The sequence below is a fragment of the Pholcus phalangioides genome, unplaced genomic scaffold (assembly GCF_987345545.1).
Source record: "Pholcus phalangioides strain wild (caught in Gottingen) unplaced genomic scaffold, Ppha-v1.0 ptg000011l_1, whole genome shotgun sequence".
In the NCBI taxonomy this organism is placed as follows: domain Eukaryota; kingdom Metazoa; phylum Arthropoda; class Arachnida; order Araneae; family Pholcidae; genus Pholcus; species Pholcus phalangioides.
In genome coordinates this window covers 23,615,349-23,635,952 of record NW_028301604.1, presented here as the reverse complement: position 1 = coordinate 23,635,952, position 20,604 = coordinate 23,615,349, and the positions used below count along the sequence as shown (strand labels likewise).

Below are 20,604 nucleotides of genomic sequence, written 5' to 3'. Positions count from 1 at the left end.
TTTATTTTGAGTATTACTCTCTTCAATAATAGTCGTTAAATTCAAATTTGAAATGAATTTTTCAAATTTTTCATAATTTATTATCGTTATTTGTTCATTTGTTCTGTTGATTTTTATATTCCTTTCCAAAAAATTGATGTAACCTATAATTGGGTAATGGTCAGTGACTTGTGTTTTGTAAACAGTGAATTCTTGTGTGGTTGTTTGTTTGGTTCTATAGAAAGCATGGTCAATACATGTTTTAGTTCCATTTCCTTCTCTAGTTACGTTTTCATGTAATGGATGAAATCCATTTAATGCCATTATATCAAGATATTTTGATGTTTCTATGTCTTCTCCATAAAGATTAATATTTATGTCTCCCACTATTAATGTATTACTTTTCGAATTTAACATGTAAAACTCCAATTCATCATTAAATTGTGATATGGTATAACAATGTGATCTGTAGATTTGAAATATTTCTAGCTCATAATCAGGGAGAAATATGCAAAGTTCTTCTGCTGTTTGGAATTTATAGCTTTTTTTTTGTATTGATCTAATTGACTTGTTTATATACATTATAACTCCTCCTGACCTATTATAGGTTCTACAGTTTGCGTAACTGTAATAGTCATTTATATTATCTGAAATATAATAATTAATCAATTCGTCTGTTTCTATCCATATTTCATTTAGACAAATAATATCTATTGATACATTCAAGGACTTTAAAAATGCTGTAAAGTTGTCAAAATTTGCTCTTAAGCTTTGTATATTAAGTATTAAAAATGTTAGTGTTTTATCTGTGTTAGCGGGTCTTTTGAAAAAATTTTGAACCTCTTCAATATCCTCCAATGGTTTTTGGTTTAGTGCAGATATTTGATCAATATCAGTTTCCATTTATGTTTGTGTCTAGTTTGTGTAATTGCTCTTGTTCTGTTATTCGCAATATTTTTGACTTTTCATCTTTTCGGAGGAAAATTTTACCTTCTTTAACCCATGCAAATTTGTAGTCGTTTGCATTTTTAAATTGTCTTACCATAAAAAAAAGCTTCTTGTTTTCTATTGTTAAATGTTCATTGACATAAATTCTGTTGTCTTTAAAATTAGGATTGATTTGGTCAGCTGTTAACGTGTTCTGTCCTCTCGCTTGCTGGATCCAGATGGTTTTTGATCTTTCACTTTGAAATCTTACAATAATCGGCCTAGGTTTCTTGTTGTTCTGCGTTGGAACTCGGTGTGCACTTTCTATTACAGTTTCTTGTTGAATATCCAAGTTTATTTTCACTTTTTGAAGTATTTCATCAACATTTTCATTCTCAATTTCAGGAATTCCATTGATCTCTACGTTGTTTTTTCTGCTTCTCGTTTCAATATCATTCATTCGTTGTTTTAGTTCTTTAAGTTCAGTCTTCAAATTTTTGTTCTCTAATTTCATTTCCTCGTTTTCCTCTGTTAGATGTACCACTATTTCTTTCACGTTCTCTAATTTCTTACCAATGTCATCCATACGCCCTGAATTGAATTCGATTGCCTTTATCACATTTTGTATCTCGTTCTCCAGATGTTTTTGTCTCTTTGACATGACGTGGTCTCACGTCACGTCAATAATATGGTTAATTCTGATTCGTGATTCTCACGGCACAGAAGAGTAGTGTGTATAGCTACATTTATTCTCTTCGCAGTCCTCAATAATTCCCGGGACAGATAATATGGATCTCTAGGGAATACGTGAGGATAGCGTTATATGTAAAAAAAGTAATATAAGCGTAAAGGCGGCAACACATGTTCCCACTTCACGTCAGTAGTGCGTAGGCATCTTAACTGTTATTTTGAAAGTGAAGAACTAAGCACGATAACGCTAACAGAGTATGCAGGGTGTCCTGTAAGCCCTAACTCAGCCTTTATCTCATCAACCGTTCGTAATAGAGGAATGATTTCAATTGAAAAAATTATCAAAAAGTGTTCAAAAATCACCCTGTACCAATTTCGAGAGTGACAATACAGTGTGTCACAAAATAAAAAAATCTAAATTTCCATAGTGACACCCTGTCCTAAAAAGCCCAAGTAAAAGGTTGTTGCCTTGTCTCTACAGAGCCCAACTAAAAAATTTCACGTTTATAAGTAAAATATTCACTGAGATATTTAAATTCAAAACCGGGGAAAAGTTGCGAAAGAACAACATAAACCGATGTTTCTCAAAGTGTGCGTCGCGGTGAGTTGGAGATATTCATTTCTGTGATTATTTATGCTTTGAAGTGGTTCTTTTATAAATGTTAAAATGTCTACTGAACTATTCTACGGAGCCGCTTTGAGAAACACTGCGAGTGTTTCTCAAAGTGTGCTTCCCGCTTCACGGCTCCTTGGGAAGTCGTCAACCTTTGTAGGGGCGTCGCTGTGAGCTGGAGATATTCATTTGTGTAACTGTGTGTGTGTGTTTGAAGTGGTTCTTTTGTGCGTGCGAAAATTCCTACTAAACTAATTCTGGGGAGCCGCGAATAAACCATGGGGAAAACTGGGTGGACACAACTGAACCATGAAATTGGGTAAGGGAGCCGCAGGTGACAAAAGTTTGAAAACCACTGGCATAAACTAACACAACGCTTCTTTCACTCATTTATGTTGTTTTTCCCAACTTTTCTCTCCGGTGCTTTGAATTCAAATATCTCAGCGATTATCGCCCTTAGAAACGTGAAATGTTTTTGTTCGGTTTAAGAGAGACAGCGCAACAACTTTCAGGTTTTATAGAACAGGGTGACCAGACTGTATTTTCACTCTCAAAACTGGTACAGGGTGATTTTTGAACACATTTCGGGCATTTTTGAACACATTTCGAGCATTTTTGAACACATTTCGAGCATTTTTGAACACATTTTACGGTATTTAAGATAAACTCTCTAACTTGCGACAGTATAGTTTTTGTGTGTTGTCTCATGTTTGAGTGCCTTAGTTTTAATTTTGTATAGGTAAAATCTCTCTTTAGAAAGAAGTCCTAAACAATACTAGACTGAAAAAAAGTTTAGAAATAATTTTATTCATCAAAAATAACGTCACAACCTTAAGACAAAATCACAGAGTAAGTTTTCTGGTAAAAAAATATCACACATCACAGCACACATTCAAAAAAGGAACAAATGAACTTAGGAAGCAGAAAAACTTGCAAAAAGTAGAAAAACGTTAATGAGTGTAACAACTTTGGCTGACACGAACGAACAAAGAACAAAACATTGAAATGTTTGAAAAGCTAGAGGACAAAAGCGTAGCAATCTCAACAGATGCTAAGAGGTTTTTCTCACAGTTCTTTTTATCTCATTTATTGAAACTTCATCAATGTCATCAGCATCAGGAAATGAGCGCACATTTGTTTACTCATGTAAGTTCTCATAAAACGGATTGTGAACAGCTGCCCATCAGAACTAGCATCAATGACCGTTCCTATGTAATTAATTTTTAATTTCATTTACTACGCCTAATATGGGGCAGTGTCCCACGTTTAGACAAACTTGACTTTTTTCTACATAAGCTGGGCTGTAACTAACAATAATGGCGATAAAAAAAAAGATTAAACCGGCATTTTATAGGGAGATATTACCTATCATTGCCCTCAGAGAAATCCTCATGTCTAAACGTAACTGGGGTGCAAACCTTAGTAGTTCATTAAAAAAAAACTTACCGATTTTCAGGAAAACACATGAAAAACTTTTTCTTTTAACCCAAACATTTTCTACACTATCAGATTCTATCATTAAATGTTAACACAACAACAAACAAACGCGATGCTTTAAACGTAATCTGCGACAACCGTCAGGGCTACCAACATATCAAAACAAAAAGCCCCAAATTTTCTAAAGTTAGACCGCTGTCCCAAGTATTCGCACTTGACTGACTGAAAAACAAGACGCACATATTTTTGTTAAAATGAGAAATTGAGAATTTATAAAGTATTAGTATATCAAAAACTTACTTCTTTGCCCATTTCATCAATCATGTAAACAATGTTATTTATATCCATATTGGCGAAAATATTTCTCCTCCAAGGCAGACTATTACTTTTGAATCTCTTTGCTTTTCCCTATAATATAAGAGCTGTATATGTTAAAGTAAAAATTATAAACCAGTGATTATGCGTTATCTCCAATCATTTTGGTATATTTGATAAATTTTTATAATATATTGCAAATGCATCTCATTTGCTGTTGATTTTATTAAATAATCGGAATTTTGTATTAGTAAATTTGTCAAAATGTAATGAATTTATCATAAGGTGATACGTGGATTTTAGGCAGGAAATTACGGTACCTCAATTTATATTGATTTTTAGAATCCACGTTTAAAAATAAACATCTGAATATATTTTGCACTGATTTTTTTCAAACATTTTTTTTTCTAAAAAACCCAAACGTGACCAACAACTTCTTCCATTAAAATTTCATCAATTATGAGATACAGACTACTACCATTAGGGGGCATCGAAAGTGTTTTAGACCTGTGTGTGTGTGTGTGTGTGTGTGTGGATGCTCAAAATAATAATACACCCAGAATTATTAGATCTGTAAGGCCCCTTTCACACGGAGCGGATGCGGACGTGGGTCCGCATAGCCTTTCAGACGAACACTAAAGATGCGGGTGTTTCGCCCACATCTTTAGTTTGAAATTCGTGCATAAAAACTATTTTTTCGCAATTTTTGTAATTATTTTTCTCTTTCACCCCTGATTCAGTGCCCATAGGCAGCCTAGAGGCATTCTTTGGTGGTTTAATCTAGAGCCCCATAGAATATGGGTATAAAGATGCCTTCATTCCGATCCTCACAAGTAGTCGATAGGAGAAAATATCTTAAAATATTTTCAAAAAATTTTGAAAAAAAATCTGTCTTTTCGGAAAAATATGAAAGAAAAATTCCAAAAACACATCCAATGTTCGAAAAATACAATCCAAAAACATCCAAAACATTCGATGTTCCAAAAAAAAAAAAAAAAATTCAGGAGATATCAAAGAATTTGTAAGTAGAAAAAAAGGGTAGGGGTGGAGACTTCCAAAATGTCTGTGCTTAGAAATATTCACATCACAATTCTGTATTAGGCCGGGATTACACTATAAAAGTTTGATAAAAGTTCGTTTGTAAAACTTGAAAAATGCAACCAATCGGCGGATCAGTTAAGTTCGCTCGAATGTAACAGATGTGTTTATTGGTTACATTTTTCAAGTTTTATAAAATAATTTTTAATCAAAGTTTTATAGGATAATACCAGCCTTAGGCCGGGATTACACTATAAAAGTTTTGCAAAAGCTCTTTGATAAAACGTGAAAAATTCAACCCATAAGATCACCGTTTGCATTTGCTTGAATGCAACCGATGCACCTATTGGTTGAGTTTTTCAAGTTTTGTAAAAGATCTTTTATAAAACTTTGTAGTATAATCCCGGCCTTAAGCCCGGATTACACTATGAAAATTTTATAATAATTCTTTTAAAAATGCAACCAATAAGCTAATCGGTTGCATTTGCTCAAATGCAATCGATAAATTTATTAGTTGCTTTTTTCAAGTTTTATAAAATAACTTTCATAAACCTTTTATAGTGAAATCCCATCCTTAGATTAGTCACTTCTGAAATATAAAATTTCATTTTTTCCAGTTTATAGACTGAATATCGTGTAAAATAAACTTGTAGGTATCGGGGGGGAACCACCAAAAATATTCAAGTGCTTTGGGCCTTCAAATGTCTTAATCCGGCTCTGAGTGAACAATAACTGAGTGATAACATTGTTTAATAAAAGTATTTTTTTTTAAGTTTAAAAAAATTAAAAGATTAAAAATTTAAAAAAATAATAAATATTTAAAATATTTATATTTTTTAAAATAATTTTTAATATTTAAAAAGAAAAAAAATTAAATTTTTTAAATTAAATTTAAAAGTTATTAAAATATGTAATCAATTAAATATTCGTAATGAACAGAACGGCTTATAATTTTGGTCCCGTCAGTGGCCGTTGTTGTCACGTTTTATTGTATAAAATTGTAAAGTATGGACAAAAGGCTGTTAAAGTTGCTATATCTCAATCTCAGAAGGAAACAAAGGGATAGACGTATGTGGGTACATCATATTTGATCCGTTTCTTTCCATATTTGATCATATTTGAACAGGGACCCTCATATGGTGATTTTTAAGGGTATTTATGGCAAATAATTAAAAAAATTCAGTGCAAAATAAGCTTTAAAAAGTAGCCAAAAATGCGGACGAATTCGCTCCGCATCCGCATCGTGTGAATAGCGCCGAATAAACCTATTGTCAAAACTTGTATGTGCGGATGCGGAGCCCGCACTTAGGTTTTGACACATGCGGACGACGTCCGGACCCGCATGAACATTTCCTAGGTGCGGAGATTTTTCGGCTCGTCGGAAAGGCGCAGTATATTCTAATTGTTAAAACTTCTTCCGGACCCGCATCCGCTCCGTGTGAAAGGGCCCTTACTCTTGTCTAAAACGTAGGGATTACTACTGTTTCAAATTTTAAAAAAAAGAACACGCTTATAAAAAACAAACAGTGGTAATCCAAACTTTTCATAAATCCGAACCGTTCTCGATTCCAATAAATTCAGATTAGCGGGATTCTACTGTTTTTTGAAAAGACTAACGATGTGTATACCTTTTTACCTCGATAAAAATGGCAAAACCTTTTTTGGTCACATTATGATTTTGAGAAAATGTTTACTTGCTCCCAGTTCCTTGCAATGGTTCTATACTCAAATATTTTGATAGAATTATTCAAATAAAAGAAAAGCGTTTTTCCTCAAATAACATTAATTTAGTATGGACATTACTTTCATGCTTGCATGAAATGAAAGATGAATTTGTTTAGGGGAGAATATTATATCAGCTCAACATACATATTTATTATTGTGTTTGCGATTAAAATAATTATAAAAGGTACACTCACTGGAAAGTGAATGTACTGGTATCAATCAATAAAACTCACATTTTTCAAGTGAACCAAATCTTCTACTTCATTAACTTCATATGTTTCAACTCCAAACTCTTTAGCCATTCTCAAAAGACGGTCTTGAGTAGGACCAACATATGCTCCACCAATATCGACCCATCCTACCTTTGGATCCTGAAACATATTTTGCAATTAAACATTTTACGAAATTAAATAAATTGAAGTTTAAATTAGAAGAAATGATACAACCATGGCCATCACAAGGGGTGGGCTGACAAGGGTCCAGCCCTGGGGCCCGTGAGGATTTTAATCATTTTTTTTTGTTTTTTCACGCTATAAATTCATCATAAAGGGGGCCCCATGAAAGTCTGGTGGGGGGGGGGGGAAAGATCCCAGCTTAGAGGCCCTGCTTCAGGATATGGGGGCCATGGATACAAGTGAGGAGAATTCATAAATTTACATTTACTTTTACTAAATGTCGCGTCCAATAAACTATTAGCTTTGTTGTAGTAAATATATTTTTTTCAAAGCTCAAAAATCCACTTGGGATACGTTAAAGGGACTAAGTATCGGTAAATTGCAGCTTCTTGCATACCTGCATGTGGTTCATAAGTAAAATTAAAAATAAATATAAAAACCATATTTTCATTTAAAAATGTTTGATTTTTACAATTGCTGGACTTGACAAGCAAAACTTATGAAGCTGACTCCCGTGCTTATCACCATTAGTTAGTGGCCGCATACCAGACGAAAACTTATCTGGACAGATACTAGAACAATAAACTTCTTTCATAAAGAGAATTCTATGCACGTATTTTTATAATACACTCACGTGTTTTGTAAAAGTTCGACCACCGACTCTGTCTCTTGCTTCTAAAACTAATACGTCAATTCCAGCTTTCTGCAAGCACAACGCTGCGCTCAAACCTAAAAAATAATACCAATAATAAAAAACAATGTAAGTAAATAATAATATCTTTACGAACTGTTTAAACGCCAGGGTTTTCCATAAAATCAGTTATATCATTTGCGAAGACAACGGGATCAATTGGCAGACAAGTGATTATCAGAAAACCATCGATATAGCGGGTCTGGACTTGAATCCCAGTCAGTAGGTACGAACGTACAAACATTGTAGGATTGATGAGTCGCAGTCTGATTAGTCCTCGCGTGCATGGAATGGCCGTGGTGAGACAAAAAATATTAAAAGCGTGTCAATTTTTTGTAGAAATTAGAACCAGGCAAAGTTCTAATTTTTGTGATAAAAAATAGTAAAATAATCTGTACATTAAGCTGCTGTTTGTTCGGGAAATCAACGAAAGGAAAAGACATTGAGACAAAAAAACAAAACAAAACAAAATACGGAAATGCATGTTCTTATATGATTTTAATTAAAATAATTAATTCTGTGTAGAGTTCAGATGTCTATAGCATGTGGCGTAATGACACGATTATGTATTACCAAATGAATACGATAATTTTCTACTTTTAATAGTTTTAATACTATAATTAAAAATTGAAAATTATAATTATATAATAATTTTCTATTATTAGCTCTGTTATTAGACCGTATTGAAATTAAGACCCGTGAGGCATAAACGTAGATAGCCTTGAGAAGGCTGGGGAAAGGACACAATGGTGATGATATCAGTATATACAAGGGTGATAACTTACACCCGTTTCACCTCAAATAACTCATAAACTCGTTGGCTATAGAAACATACTTTGAATTAGAAAAAGTATTTAATTAACGTGCTCATCTTAGATATATCATTTATTTTACTATGGGTCGTATATGTACTGAGATAGAAAATCAAATTTTTTATACTGTCCCAATGTCTTCCAACTTCCAGTTGGAAAATTGTCTCTCATGATCCTTACAAAAAGAAATTCCATGTTTCTAAGCGCCATATTCATTCATAATAGACATTGAAACATTGAAATTTTTCAATGACACTGAGACACTGAATCAATCAGTTCAATGACACTGTTGACACTGAGACATTGAAATGCAAAAGTCACTGAAAATGAGGAAAAGAACAGCATATGAAGGGTAGAATCAGCTTGTCCGTTGGTTTATATGGTTCTTTCTGTCATTTTCAGCGATTTTTTTAAATTTAAATATCTCAGCAAATATTGCACTTAGAAACAATGAATACTTTCGTTGGGCTCAGTAAAGACAGAGCAACAAGTTTTGTATTGGAAGTAAGAAGACGGGGGGGGGGGGGGCGTATAAAAGTTAAATTTTGTATCTCGGTACATATACAGCCCTTAGTAAAATAAATGACGTATCTAAGATGGGCACGTTATTTAAATACTTTTTCTAATTGAAAGTATGTTTCTACAGCCAATGGTTTACAAGTTATTTCAGGTGAAACGAACAAGTTCTTACCCTCTATATGTGCATACATATTAGACCAGTGTTTCTTAACCTTTTTCAGCTCATGGCCACATTTTTTTCTCGTGGCTCCCCTGTCCTATCCAGGGCCCCCCTCTACCCTCATCCAAGAGTGAGATACTTTCTATTTTTTTTATTATAAATGAAATTTTAATAAATCAGATCAATCTCTGGAATCATGGCTAGGCACGGATTCAAACAGTGGATTATCATCTCTCCCAGGAGTCAAATTATATTGCAAAAAACGGTCTGTGTAAAATACGGGACGATCTAACGAACATGCACGATAAATCGACCCTCTCAACACATCAACCGTTGCTCTCACTCTGGCGGCCCTCCATACTTAGCTGGAAGTAACAGCTTACATATGAAAATCCTAGTACCAGATCCCATATATAGTGCAGTCCCCCTCCCTCCATTATAGATAAGAAGACCAGGGTCATGCCCCACATAGACCCAAGGGTTAAGATGCTCCTGGTTGTATGGACGGATCTGATGAATTCTGAAAGTAGTAATATTTTTCAACCATGTTTCACTTTTAAAGCTTTTCTCTTTACAGCTCTCTATGACTCCCTTCACCACCTGTCGTGGATCACCTTTCTTCTGATTTTCTCCCGTAGCCCCCCTAGAATATCCTAGGACCGCAAGGGGGGCCATATGGCCCCAGGTTGAGAACCACTGTATTAGACCACCCAGTTTTATCATAAGTGTAAACTTGTAACCAAATATTTCAAGACCTAATATTTTCGATCATTCTAGGCCTATGCTCCATCATTGACCATTGACGCTGGAGGGAAGGGGGCGTCATTACCACATACGACGCCCCCTTGCATCTCCGCCCATGTGGGGAAGCTATATAAGGTGTCCTGTAAGTCCTAATGCGGCCATTATTTCATCAACCAGTCGTCGTAGAGGTATGATTTTAATTCAAAAAAATGCCCAAAAACGAGTTCAGGAATCACTCAGGAAAGACATTTTTAAATTAGAATTATACCTCTACGACGAACGGTTGATGAGATAATGGCCGCATTAGGACTTGCATAATTTGACTTTATTTAAAACACTTTCTAAAAAGTAAGTTTTATTACATGCCTACAGTATTTATCGAATGACTGGTTTTGGACGAATGAATAAACGATCGTTGCATCTCTCGAATTATCATGCGCTTGTATTTACTTTTTGGTTAAAAAATTATTTAAAAGTGAAAAACACTGTTTGTTTAAGAAAATAAAACGAGCAACTCACCACTTAAACCAGCGCCTATCACTATAACGGTATTTTCCGCCATTTTTCCAATAGACTTTTGCGTTGGCTTATTTTTTTTAGTACAGTTTGAATCGGCCGACTGACCTTCAACTAATCGATCCTCTCGCTGGAAGCCGACTGAGATAACCCACAGAGAGAAGAAAATCTTATCATTTCCTTGATTATTCTCATGTGCAGGAAGTTTCAACAATTGGATATTCTTTTCCTAATAAAAATAAAAATTTTCCAAATAAGCCAAGTTTGAAAGTATGATAATTATTATGAACACTGATAATTCATTGACATAATCTATAGTATATTTTATTGTTGAAAGAGAATTATACTGATATAATAATACTGGTGCTTGAAAGCGTGTCTTTTATAGTTTATGGGGAACAGTTATACATTCATAAATTATAGATATATATGCAAGGTAGTCCAGATGTCCTGACCTGTTTAAAAAAAAAATATTTTTAGAAAAGCTGTTAAAGATTGAGACAAACGACTTAAAAAAATTTGAAAGAGAAGGTTCCAAATTTTTTTTTTTACTTACTACAAATTTCTACGCCTTCTTCGCACACCTTTAGTGACGCGGAGGGTGTCAAGCCTATATAGCATTTCTAACCATGTTATTTGTTACATGGGTGTTACAAACATTTGAAGTAAAAAACAACTTTGAAACCTTTTCTTTTAAATGCTTTAAGCAGTTTGTCTATGTGTTTAACACATTTCTTTTCAAAAAAAAATTTCTAAACGGATCCAGATTTCTGGACCACCCAGAATTTAATGCAAGTACAGGTATGGAAAAAAAATCAAAAATCCACGAATTCGATAAAAAGTTTATCGAATTCGTGGCACTATCCCGGATGCAACTAGAGTCACCGATTTGGGAATTCTCATTGACGAGCGACTTAGGTTTTCTGAACATTGTTCAGCGGTTGTCAAAAAATCGAATAGAATGCTTGGTCTCATTTTCAAAAAGGTCTCTTCGCGTTCTCCTAAAGTCATTCTTCCGCTTTTTCGAGGCTTAGTTCGTCCTGGACTGGAGTATGCTGTAAGGTTTTGGAGACCATACCTACAGAGGGACATAGACTTGGTTGAAGGGGTGCAGAGAAGAGCTACGCGTGTCCTTATTGGCACACAGGGCTTGAGTTATGAAGAAAGACTTCATTTTTTGAATATGTTTACATTGGATGAACGCAGGTGTCGAGGAGATATGATCGAAGTGTTCAAAATTTTCAATGGCATGGATAGGATGGACCATGAACTTTTAGTACACCGCCAATCGACTGCTTTTACAAGGGGACACCAGTATCGATTGGTGAGGGACAATGCAAGGTTATGGTGTCGCAGGGAATTTTTCTCCAATAGGGTTGTTAATAAATGGAATAGCTTACCCCCGGAGGTAGTAAATTGTAACACAATTGACACGTTTAAAAAGAAATACGATAAACATGTTGGGGTAAATCGAGAAGCTATCCATTCTTAGAATAAGACAACCATAAGTATTCTTTATGGGCATTGTATAATATTTTATCATGTGTATATATTGTTTGTAATTTGTGTTAATTGCATTTTTAATTGGGTTGCTGTATTTTCGAAACATATGACAACCATATTTTTATGGGCATCTTTTTATCAGCCACCTCGTTGGGCATTTTGCCTGTTGTGGCGTTGTATTTGTATTTGTATTAATGGCAACAGCCCAACAGAAATAAAACCAATAAATTAAAAAAAAGTTTGTTTTTACTTCCATTCTTTGCAACACTCATGCTACAAATAGCATGGCTAGAAATGCTGTATAGGCTTGACGTCCTCCGCGTCACTAAAGGTGCGCATGTAGAGATTTTGTAGTCATTAAAAAAATACTTTAAAACCTTCGCTTTCAAATTTCTTAAGGCATTTGTTTCTATTTTTAATAGTTTTTTTAAAATATTTTTTTCAAAACCGGTCAAGACTTCTGGACCTCCCTGTATGTTACGGTAAATGTGATAAATCGATGATTATTTAGGATTTCTATGACTGCTTATTTTTTATGATTTTACATATTTCGCTATTTTCAAGTGATAGAACATTTTTTCATGATTTTCAGTTATTTATACAAATACAAATATCAGGCCACAACAGGCAAAATGCCCAACGAGGTGGCTGAGAAAAAGATGTCCATAACAAATATGGGTGCCATATATTTCTAAAATACGGCAACCCAATTAAAAATGCTATTACAAAAACTATAAACAATATATATGTATATACATATACATGATAATTGAAACTGAACAATGATATATATATATATATATAGCAAGAAGAAAAAAAACTGGTCTTAAAAGCAGACCAGTTTTTTTTCTTCTTGCTGCGTGTTTGTGCACTTTTCAAATTTTTTACGGGGTTGTTAATTATTTCGATTTTCTAAGATTGTAGTTTTTGAGTTCATCCGAGATTTAAAAAAAAAACTGCTGCAGCCCCCAAAATTCTGAAATTTTGCAGAAACGTTCACTCACCATGTGTTGGTAAAATGAACTTCAGATGTTTAAAAATTAACCGATTGGAAGTATTTTTTTAAAATGTTGAATTCGGAGAGATTTTTGAAATTTATACACTTTTTAAAACTTTAAAAATCATAAAATTCTAACAAATGTTACTAGGGAAAGACCAACATGTATAGAACCAAAATTGTAAAAAGGAACCACGGCTAAACGCGTTTCGGAACTATATGAAGTAGAGCTTCATATAGTTCCGAAACGCGTTCAGCTGTGGTTCCTTTTTGCAATTTTGGGTCTACACATGTTGGTCTTTCCCTAGTATTGTCTCACCCAAAAGTTAATTCATTTCTATTTATAACAAACGATCAGATAACAAAGTTCGAGGTTCATTTTTATAACACAATATTTTGTATAAATATTCTTACGAAATTTCAGAATTTTCGGTGTAGCAGTTTTTTTTTTAATTTTACGGATGAGCTCAAAAACTGCAATTTAAGAAAATCGCGTTCAAAATGTTTTTTTTTGTTCACGTTTACACTATAATTCATTAATTTTTTTTGTGAAAAAACAAATTAACCCGATTGACACGAAATTTTTTACGTTTGATTTGCTCAATTGAATGAAATATTTTTTAAAGTCATGTTTTTTTGAAAAATCGACTTCAGGGGTCATGACACCCCTTAAATGAATAAAGTATCACTAACAATTTTGAGATGAGATTTTTTTTCCAGTTCCGATTCAGAAGTTTTGGAAGATTTACATGTTGCATCACAGCTTTTGATTATAATTCTGCAACACTAATAACTTGATTAACACAATAAGCATGTTGAATGAAATCAATCACAGTTACAAATTGTCACGATGAAGTCCAACAATTACAGTTTAAAATTTTTACGGCAGTTCATTTATGTTATGAATGTGCGTATAAAACAGTAAACCCCTACAAAAACCACATTTAGAAGAACAAACAGTAAATAGATGTCTTTCATTTTTTGAAAATTGAGCGGGGGCATGATTTTTTGGAAAAAAAATTAATTAACGAAATGTAAGAGCATCTCAAAGGGGTGGCAAAATTAGTAGTGCTATAGTGCCCACCGCCTGACGTAGATCTCTGTTAAGAGGGGGCCCGGGGCAACCACCTACTTATAAATACGCCCTAAGAACCAGGACTGTCTTAAGAGCATCGTGGGCTCCCGGGCCAAGTGGTTTTTCTGATGCCCTACCCGGTAAATTCTAGTAAATTTTAATCACACAGATCTTATTTTTATTAGGCCCCCGGGCCCATGCGTTAAGACGGCACTGCCAAGAACATACATTCGAGAACTAGTTGTTGAATGTAGCCAGGAGTTGACCGTAGATGAACTGATGGATCTCCTTCGCACGAAACAGCAAGAGTTTATGGAGGATATCTCGTTTGAGGAAGAGAGAAGTGAGGAGAAGTCCCTCCCTTTCAAAGTTCAAAGTTCAAAGTTAAAAAGATTTCTGGCGGGGCCTATCTGTTTGCAGACATCTGCCGCCTTCAGAACCGGCCCTCGGGGGACCACTGTGAAGAGAAAGGCGAGGGCGCAAGTGTTCGTGTAAGTGTAGAGTGCGTGTATGTCGGTCAGAATTTGGGAGAACTGTCTAGTGGGGGACCCACAGTTAATTAAAGAATATCATTAATTAACTAGGAATTTTATAAATTAAACATGTCTAGACGAGCTTGGTTAGTCATATTAATTATTAATATTTTAGGCAGGAAAAGTAAACTGCTTTTCGGCGCCATCTTGGATTCGCCGTGTCTCATCCTCATTGGCCGGATGAGTTGCCAGTCTGGTATTGGCTGAAAAGAGAGCATACATACAAAAAGAAAAAAGTACAATTATTAATTCAAAATTAATTAAAAGGTGAAGAAAAAATGGGGAATAGAATTAGTATTATTAAAAAGATGGTAGTGGACAGATGAAGAAGATATTTTTGAGAATTTTTACATTTCCAATTTTTCAATTAGAAACAATTTTTTGTTTTTTATGGGATTTTTTAGAAAATATTTTTGAAACAGTTGGGGAAGGGAAATGAAGAAAAAGATAGAGGAAAAACAAAAATTTTCAGAAATTAGGTTTCTGGGAGCTACTGCGCAAAAAGTCTCTCGGTAATTGCTTGCTATCTCTGCAAGTTGTTCATAGAATTTTCAGTGCGCAAGAATCAGTCCAGCCTCTTTTTTGAACTCTTGCAGAAGATCTCGTTTGTTTTTTCGTGAGGTGGCTTTCATAATGTTGGTCATGTAATTCTTTGCAATTTCATAAAGTTCAGATGTTGCGTCAGGGCAATCGACAGTTCCGTCGGATTCTGTGTCCTCAACCGTTGAATCGCGCGGTCGTGACACAGGCACCTTTGCGGTACTTGCCGAAGTCCGGGCTGTTGGCTCTGCGGTGACTCCTACGGTCCTCTTGGGGATCGACGAGTGCCGTGACTGGCCCTTGGTCTCTCGGGCTTGATTGCAGGCTTCACCGCGCTTTTGCTCCGAATGTCCTTTCGGGTTTGTCGGGCGCTTGAGGTCCGTAGACTTGGTTATCGTCGGCAGTACGTCCTGTTCCGTAGGGAGATCCGTAGAACCCGGTCGTCCAATCGCGTTATGTTTGGTTATTTTCCCGTTTACAAGGGAAATTTGCTTTTTCCGATCGTAGAACCCTCCCTTTTCAAATGAGATTAGAGCTGTATAGAATGTGGGAATCTGTGCAACATTTTTTAGAAAAGAACCAATCAAATAAAGCTGTAGTAAAGCGAACAATGAATCGCTAGTTGGACAGTTGAGAATTCGTAATGGAATTTCTCCTTTCCAAGAAATTCTAAAAAGGAGGCAAAAAAAGTATGTCACCGGATAGGTTCTTTTTCAAAATCACACGAAAAGAATAAGCATTTGCAAACAACAGAGAGTCCGTAAATCGTCATAAAAACCAAAATCCTCCTCTCTCTCGTCTTTAAGAGTAAGCTAATTTGTAAACATGTCTTTAAGAGTAAGTTAATTTGTAAACATTATCGTATTGTATGTTTATTTATGACGTTATTATATTATATATATATATTTTATATATTGCAGTGTTTATTACATTATTACTGTGTTGTATTATTGATTGAATTCCTGTTTTATTTGTCATTTTTATTTGAATGAATAATTATGGAACGAATTCTCAGAGTTTCCATTATTTCCCATGCGAAATTTGATTCGATATACGAGTGATTCGGATAACGAGCACGTTGGCGGAATGAATTAAGCTCATTAACCAAAGTTCCACTGTAGTATTATCAATTTCATAACATTTCTCATTTTCACATTATTTTGCTGAAGTTATTGTTACCGGGGAAATAGTAAAGGTAAATTTTAGGCCTTTTTTGACTTTATAAGGCATATTTTTAGTTTTTTTATGGCATAAATGCATCTTTTATACAGTATTTTCCATGGGTGGAGATACGGGGGGGGGCATTCCCCCCCCCCCAGCGACAGATCTAATGTACGGGGTGATTATAAAAAAAACTATCGCGACATATGGGCCCCTAACTATCATACCATTCACAGAAACTGAATGAAATTTTGGCATAAGGTATTTTGAGGTATGCGCTCAAGAATGATATGGAAAACAACAGTGTCACTCTAACAGTTACGGTTACAGTGAGAAAATTTCGAAAATATCAAATGGCAACACCAAGTTTTTTGTATTGGAATGCGATCTCCATACTGAAAAACACTAAATAGCGTTGGAATGGCACCTGTAGCACGAAAATCCCCGGAGCTAGGCAAGGAAAAAGTAAAAAGGACTTTGCCGTGCACCAGAGCATTAATGTTCGTTTCATTCGTCACACCGTTTCTTCGGCTGAGATCCCAGCCTGATTAGTCCTCCACAAGGAAAATTTGTGAAACACAATAAAATGCTTTATTTTATGCTGCTTCTCTGTCCTTATTGGTAGTCCTCACTTTTAGCCTATCTACCGCCGGTGATTTTCAAGCTACAGTTGCCGTTCGAACGCTATTTAGGGTTTTTCACAATGGAGATCACATTCCAATACAAAAAACTTGGTGTTGCCATTTGATATTTTCGAAATTTTCTCACTGTAACCGTAACTGTTAGAGTGACACTGTTGTTTTCCATATCATTATTGAGCGCATACATCAAAATACGTTATGCCAAAATTTCATTCAGTTTCTGTGAATGGTATGATAGTTAGGGGCCCATATGTCGGGATAGTTTTTTTATAATCACCCTGTATATGCGTATACATGAATTAACATCATCATCATCGTGCCCCCCAGACTTCCAAGTCTATCTCCGCCTATGGTACTTTCTATCAGTTTTCAGGTCATGGAAATCCTTGCCCTAGTGATTATCCATAATCGCAGGTTATTATGCATGATTACCAGTCGTCTCGGTAAATTTGATAAATTTTCCTACGTTTATTACTTTTCCGGTGATTATGAATGACTCCCGAATGAAGTTGGTAAGTATGATGAATATGGAATCATGCGGAAATATCACTTAAATATACAGTCGAATCCCGTTATAACGAACTCCAAGAGACCAGAGAAACCACTTCCTTATAACGAAATTTCGTTATAAAGGAATTCCAGGTATCTTCATTTTTCCTATGTAAACTTATTTGGAGGATTAGGAAAGTGTTCGTTATATATATATATAAAACGAGCATTTCGCTATAACTGTATTCGTTAAAACGGGATTCGACTGTATTCACAACCCGCACACACTCTCTCTTATCAGTATCTCCCGTACGCATGATGGGGGAATTACACATATTTTGCCTTAAATAAAAATAAATGCTATAAGGAATAAAAACGCATGAATTATTATCATTCTTGTAATGCTAAATTACTTCACATTTGCCAACATTTTGAATAGCGCTCGGATTTCTGTCTTTGCATATTTTTTAATTTTTTTTACATATTTTTTAATTTTTTTTACATATTTTTTAATTTTTTTTACATATTTCGCTATTTTTTATGATACAGCATATTTTGCATATTTTATAATTTTGATAAAAAGAAATTTTTTTCCTCGCTATTCCAATCCCGCTTTAGACTGGTTTTTTGCGGTTCTTGCCTCTGACGAGAGCTCTTGGGGCTAGGATTTTTATGCACTAAAAATGGAACATCGTTGCTGATTGATAAAAAATCCTAAAACTCAGGTTTTTCAACCAATAAGCAATGACACGAAATTTTTGGAGTATAAAAAATACTAGCCCTTCAAGGACACTGGCATGTGGCTGTAAATAGATTAATCATCTGAATATGATGGTATCCATGATGGTAACTCGTGGCAAAAATGGCTAAAATTGGTAAATGGGGGAATTTTTCAGCGTTTGTGGGAAATTTTGAGTTTTTATCAATTAAAAAGAATTACAGATAAGTTTACGTAGAAATAATGCTAAAACCTGGGATTCCTTTATAACGAAATTTCGTTATAACGAAGTGATTTCTTCGGTCTCTTGGAGTTCATTATAATGGGATTCGACTGTATTTATTTATTTTAATTTTGTGCTATGCTTTTCTAAAGCTCAATACCGTACTTGGCTAGGTAATTTTACCTATAGATGGCAGCACATTAATTCTGAATTTGTAGGGAAAAACTTACTCAAAAGGGAAATTTTGGTTGGATGACATTAGTTAGTAAAACGAAGAATTTTTGTTCTTATAATAAGTAAGGGTTCAAAATAATTTAGACTGCATCAATACTTCTCATTATCATATTATTTTGCTAAAACGAATGTTACTTCAGACAGGAATGGAAATTTTTTTATAGGGCATATTTACAGAATTTAAGAGCATAAATGAATTCTTTATAGAGCATATTTTAGAAGATTTTAGAGCATAAAACTCCTAGCCAATAATCAATATTACCGATCGAATCCATCATCATAGAATGGAATTTTAATGAAATATCCGGTAAATTTATGTAATTCATTGACGATTTATACATTTGCTAATAAAAGCTGGGGATTATACATAATCACCGATAAATGTGATAAATTCACAAAATTTATCAAACTTACCAAAAAAATGGTTGGTGATTATGTATAATGCTGTAATTTAGTCTCAAGAAACTGGGGAAAAGTATTGTTATGCAGGGGATTTATCGTTGCAGATCGAAGAAATTAAAACTGTGGGAAGTGTGTCGGGATCGGAGTGAAGCATTGTTATGTAGGTGATTATAAATATATAAAGTATCGTTATAAAAGTGTTTTTCACTGTATGTCGAATCGTTGAATGCATCATGTACAACATTTTATAATAGATTCGTTTTTCTCAAGAGATTTGGTCTGTTATTAACCATAAACCTTATGGTACTTGATAATTTTCTGTGAGTTCGAATTTTTTTACGCCACTCAATCTTACGGATCCTTTCATTATCATTTCAAAATCTGTTAAACGATAAAATCGACTGCAGTTTTATTCTAAATAATATTGGTTTTCGCGTACGTACCTCAACTCAGGACGAGAACAAACGAAGAAACAGCATTGGTCAGTATTGTGCTATCAATAGGTTTAGTGTATTCTCTCTCTATATATAATTCTGCATTTTCACGCATTGATTTATTTTCATACACTTGTCGTTCATCTTTTGTAGTTGTTTTTTTAAATATGTGTTTATTTCAAGTATTTCAATTTCTCATTCATTTTTATTTCTATTTATCTGTTTTGTACTTTGTATTTTTATTTTTCTCCAACTATAATTGGATGTATTTCTGTGGTTAGAATGTAAACAAATAAAAAAATGAAATAAATAAATTATTAGGTATTACTGTGAAAAATACTTTGCTCAATTTTTTCCCTCTTCTACCTGAGACAAGATTTTCTTATGTTGGACTAGCTGTTACCCTCGGCTTTGCTGGCGTGTATTTGGTAATCTGAAACTTGCTAGTTGATGAATTCCCCATATAGCATTTGAACCTCTCATGACCCCTTTGGGGGGGGGGGGTGGATTTCTAGAAATCCCGTCTGGGTGAGTTTCTATATTATGAAATATAATACTGACCAAATTTCATATTAATAGCTTCAGTGATTTCGGCTCAGTGATGATTGCCTCATAAAATTTAACCCCCCTCCCATGACTCCCCTGCTTACCAAGTCCTTAACCGACTGACGGTTTGAGGGTGTTGAGAAAATCTACTTGAAAAAGGTTCAGGTAATTGTCACAGAACTGCTTCGAAAAAAATCCAACAATTTTTCCTTCCCCCCGTACAAACAGCGGGACATCGGATTTAGTGTTGTGTGGTTTAAAATTTTTGTTCCGCCCACTGTTGAATGCTTCTTTGTAGGAGAGGAAAAGAAAAGGTGTGTTCTCTCGTAAAAGGATTCAAACTAAGTACAATACTTGGCTTTTTGTGGGCTCGTCTTTTTTCCCATTCCTCTGCGAACATACTTTTTACTTTTCAAGTAAAGATCTGTTACCAAATTATTTCACTCAAAAATTTCAATAAACTTACCGTATTCCCACGCATTGGCCGGCATGCCGCAAAACACGAGGGGCACCAGCTTTTTGTATGTTGTGGTCTTGACCACTTTCG

General features: G+C 34.6%; 1 protein-coding gene across 2 annotated transcripts in view; it reads right to left on the bottom strand.

The window, feature by feature from the left end:
- Nucleotides 1–10,700, bottom strand: part of LOC149080245 (amine oxidase [flavin-containing]-like) — a 42,601-nt gene extending 31,901 nt beyond the window's left edge. For both annotated transcript variants that reach the window (XR_016193555.1, XM_089239330.1), the window contains exons 1-4: nucleotides 10,565–10,700; nucleotides 7,754–7,848; nucleotides 6,958–7,095; nucleotides 3,947–4,054 (exon numbers count right to left, since the gene is read on the bottom strand). Coding sequence is in view for 1 of the 2 variants with exons in the window: in XM_089239330.1 (XP_089095456.1) it covers nucleotides 3,947–4,054; nucleotides 6,958–7,095; nucleotides 7,754–7,848; nucleotides 10,565–10,607 (384 nt within the window). In the remaining variant the exon portion in view is untranslated. The remainder of the gene's footprint in view (nucleotides 1–3,946; nucleotides 4,055–6,957; nucleotides 7,096–7,753; nucleotides 7,849–10,564) is intronic.
- Nucleotides 10,701–20,604: the final 9,904 nt, after the last annotated feature.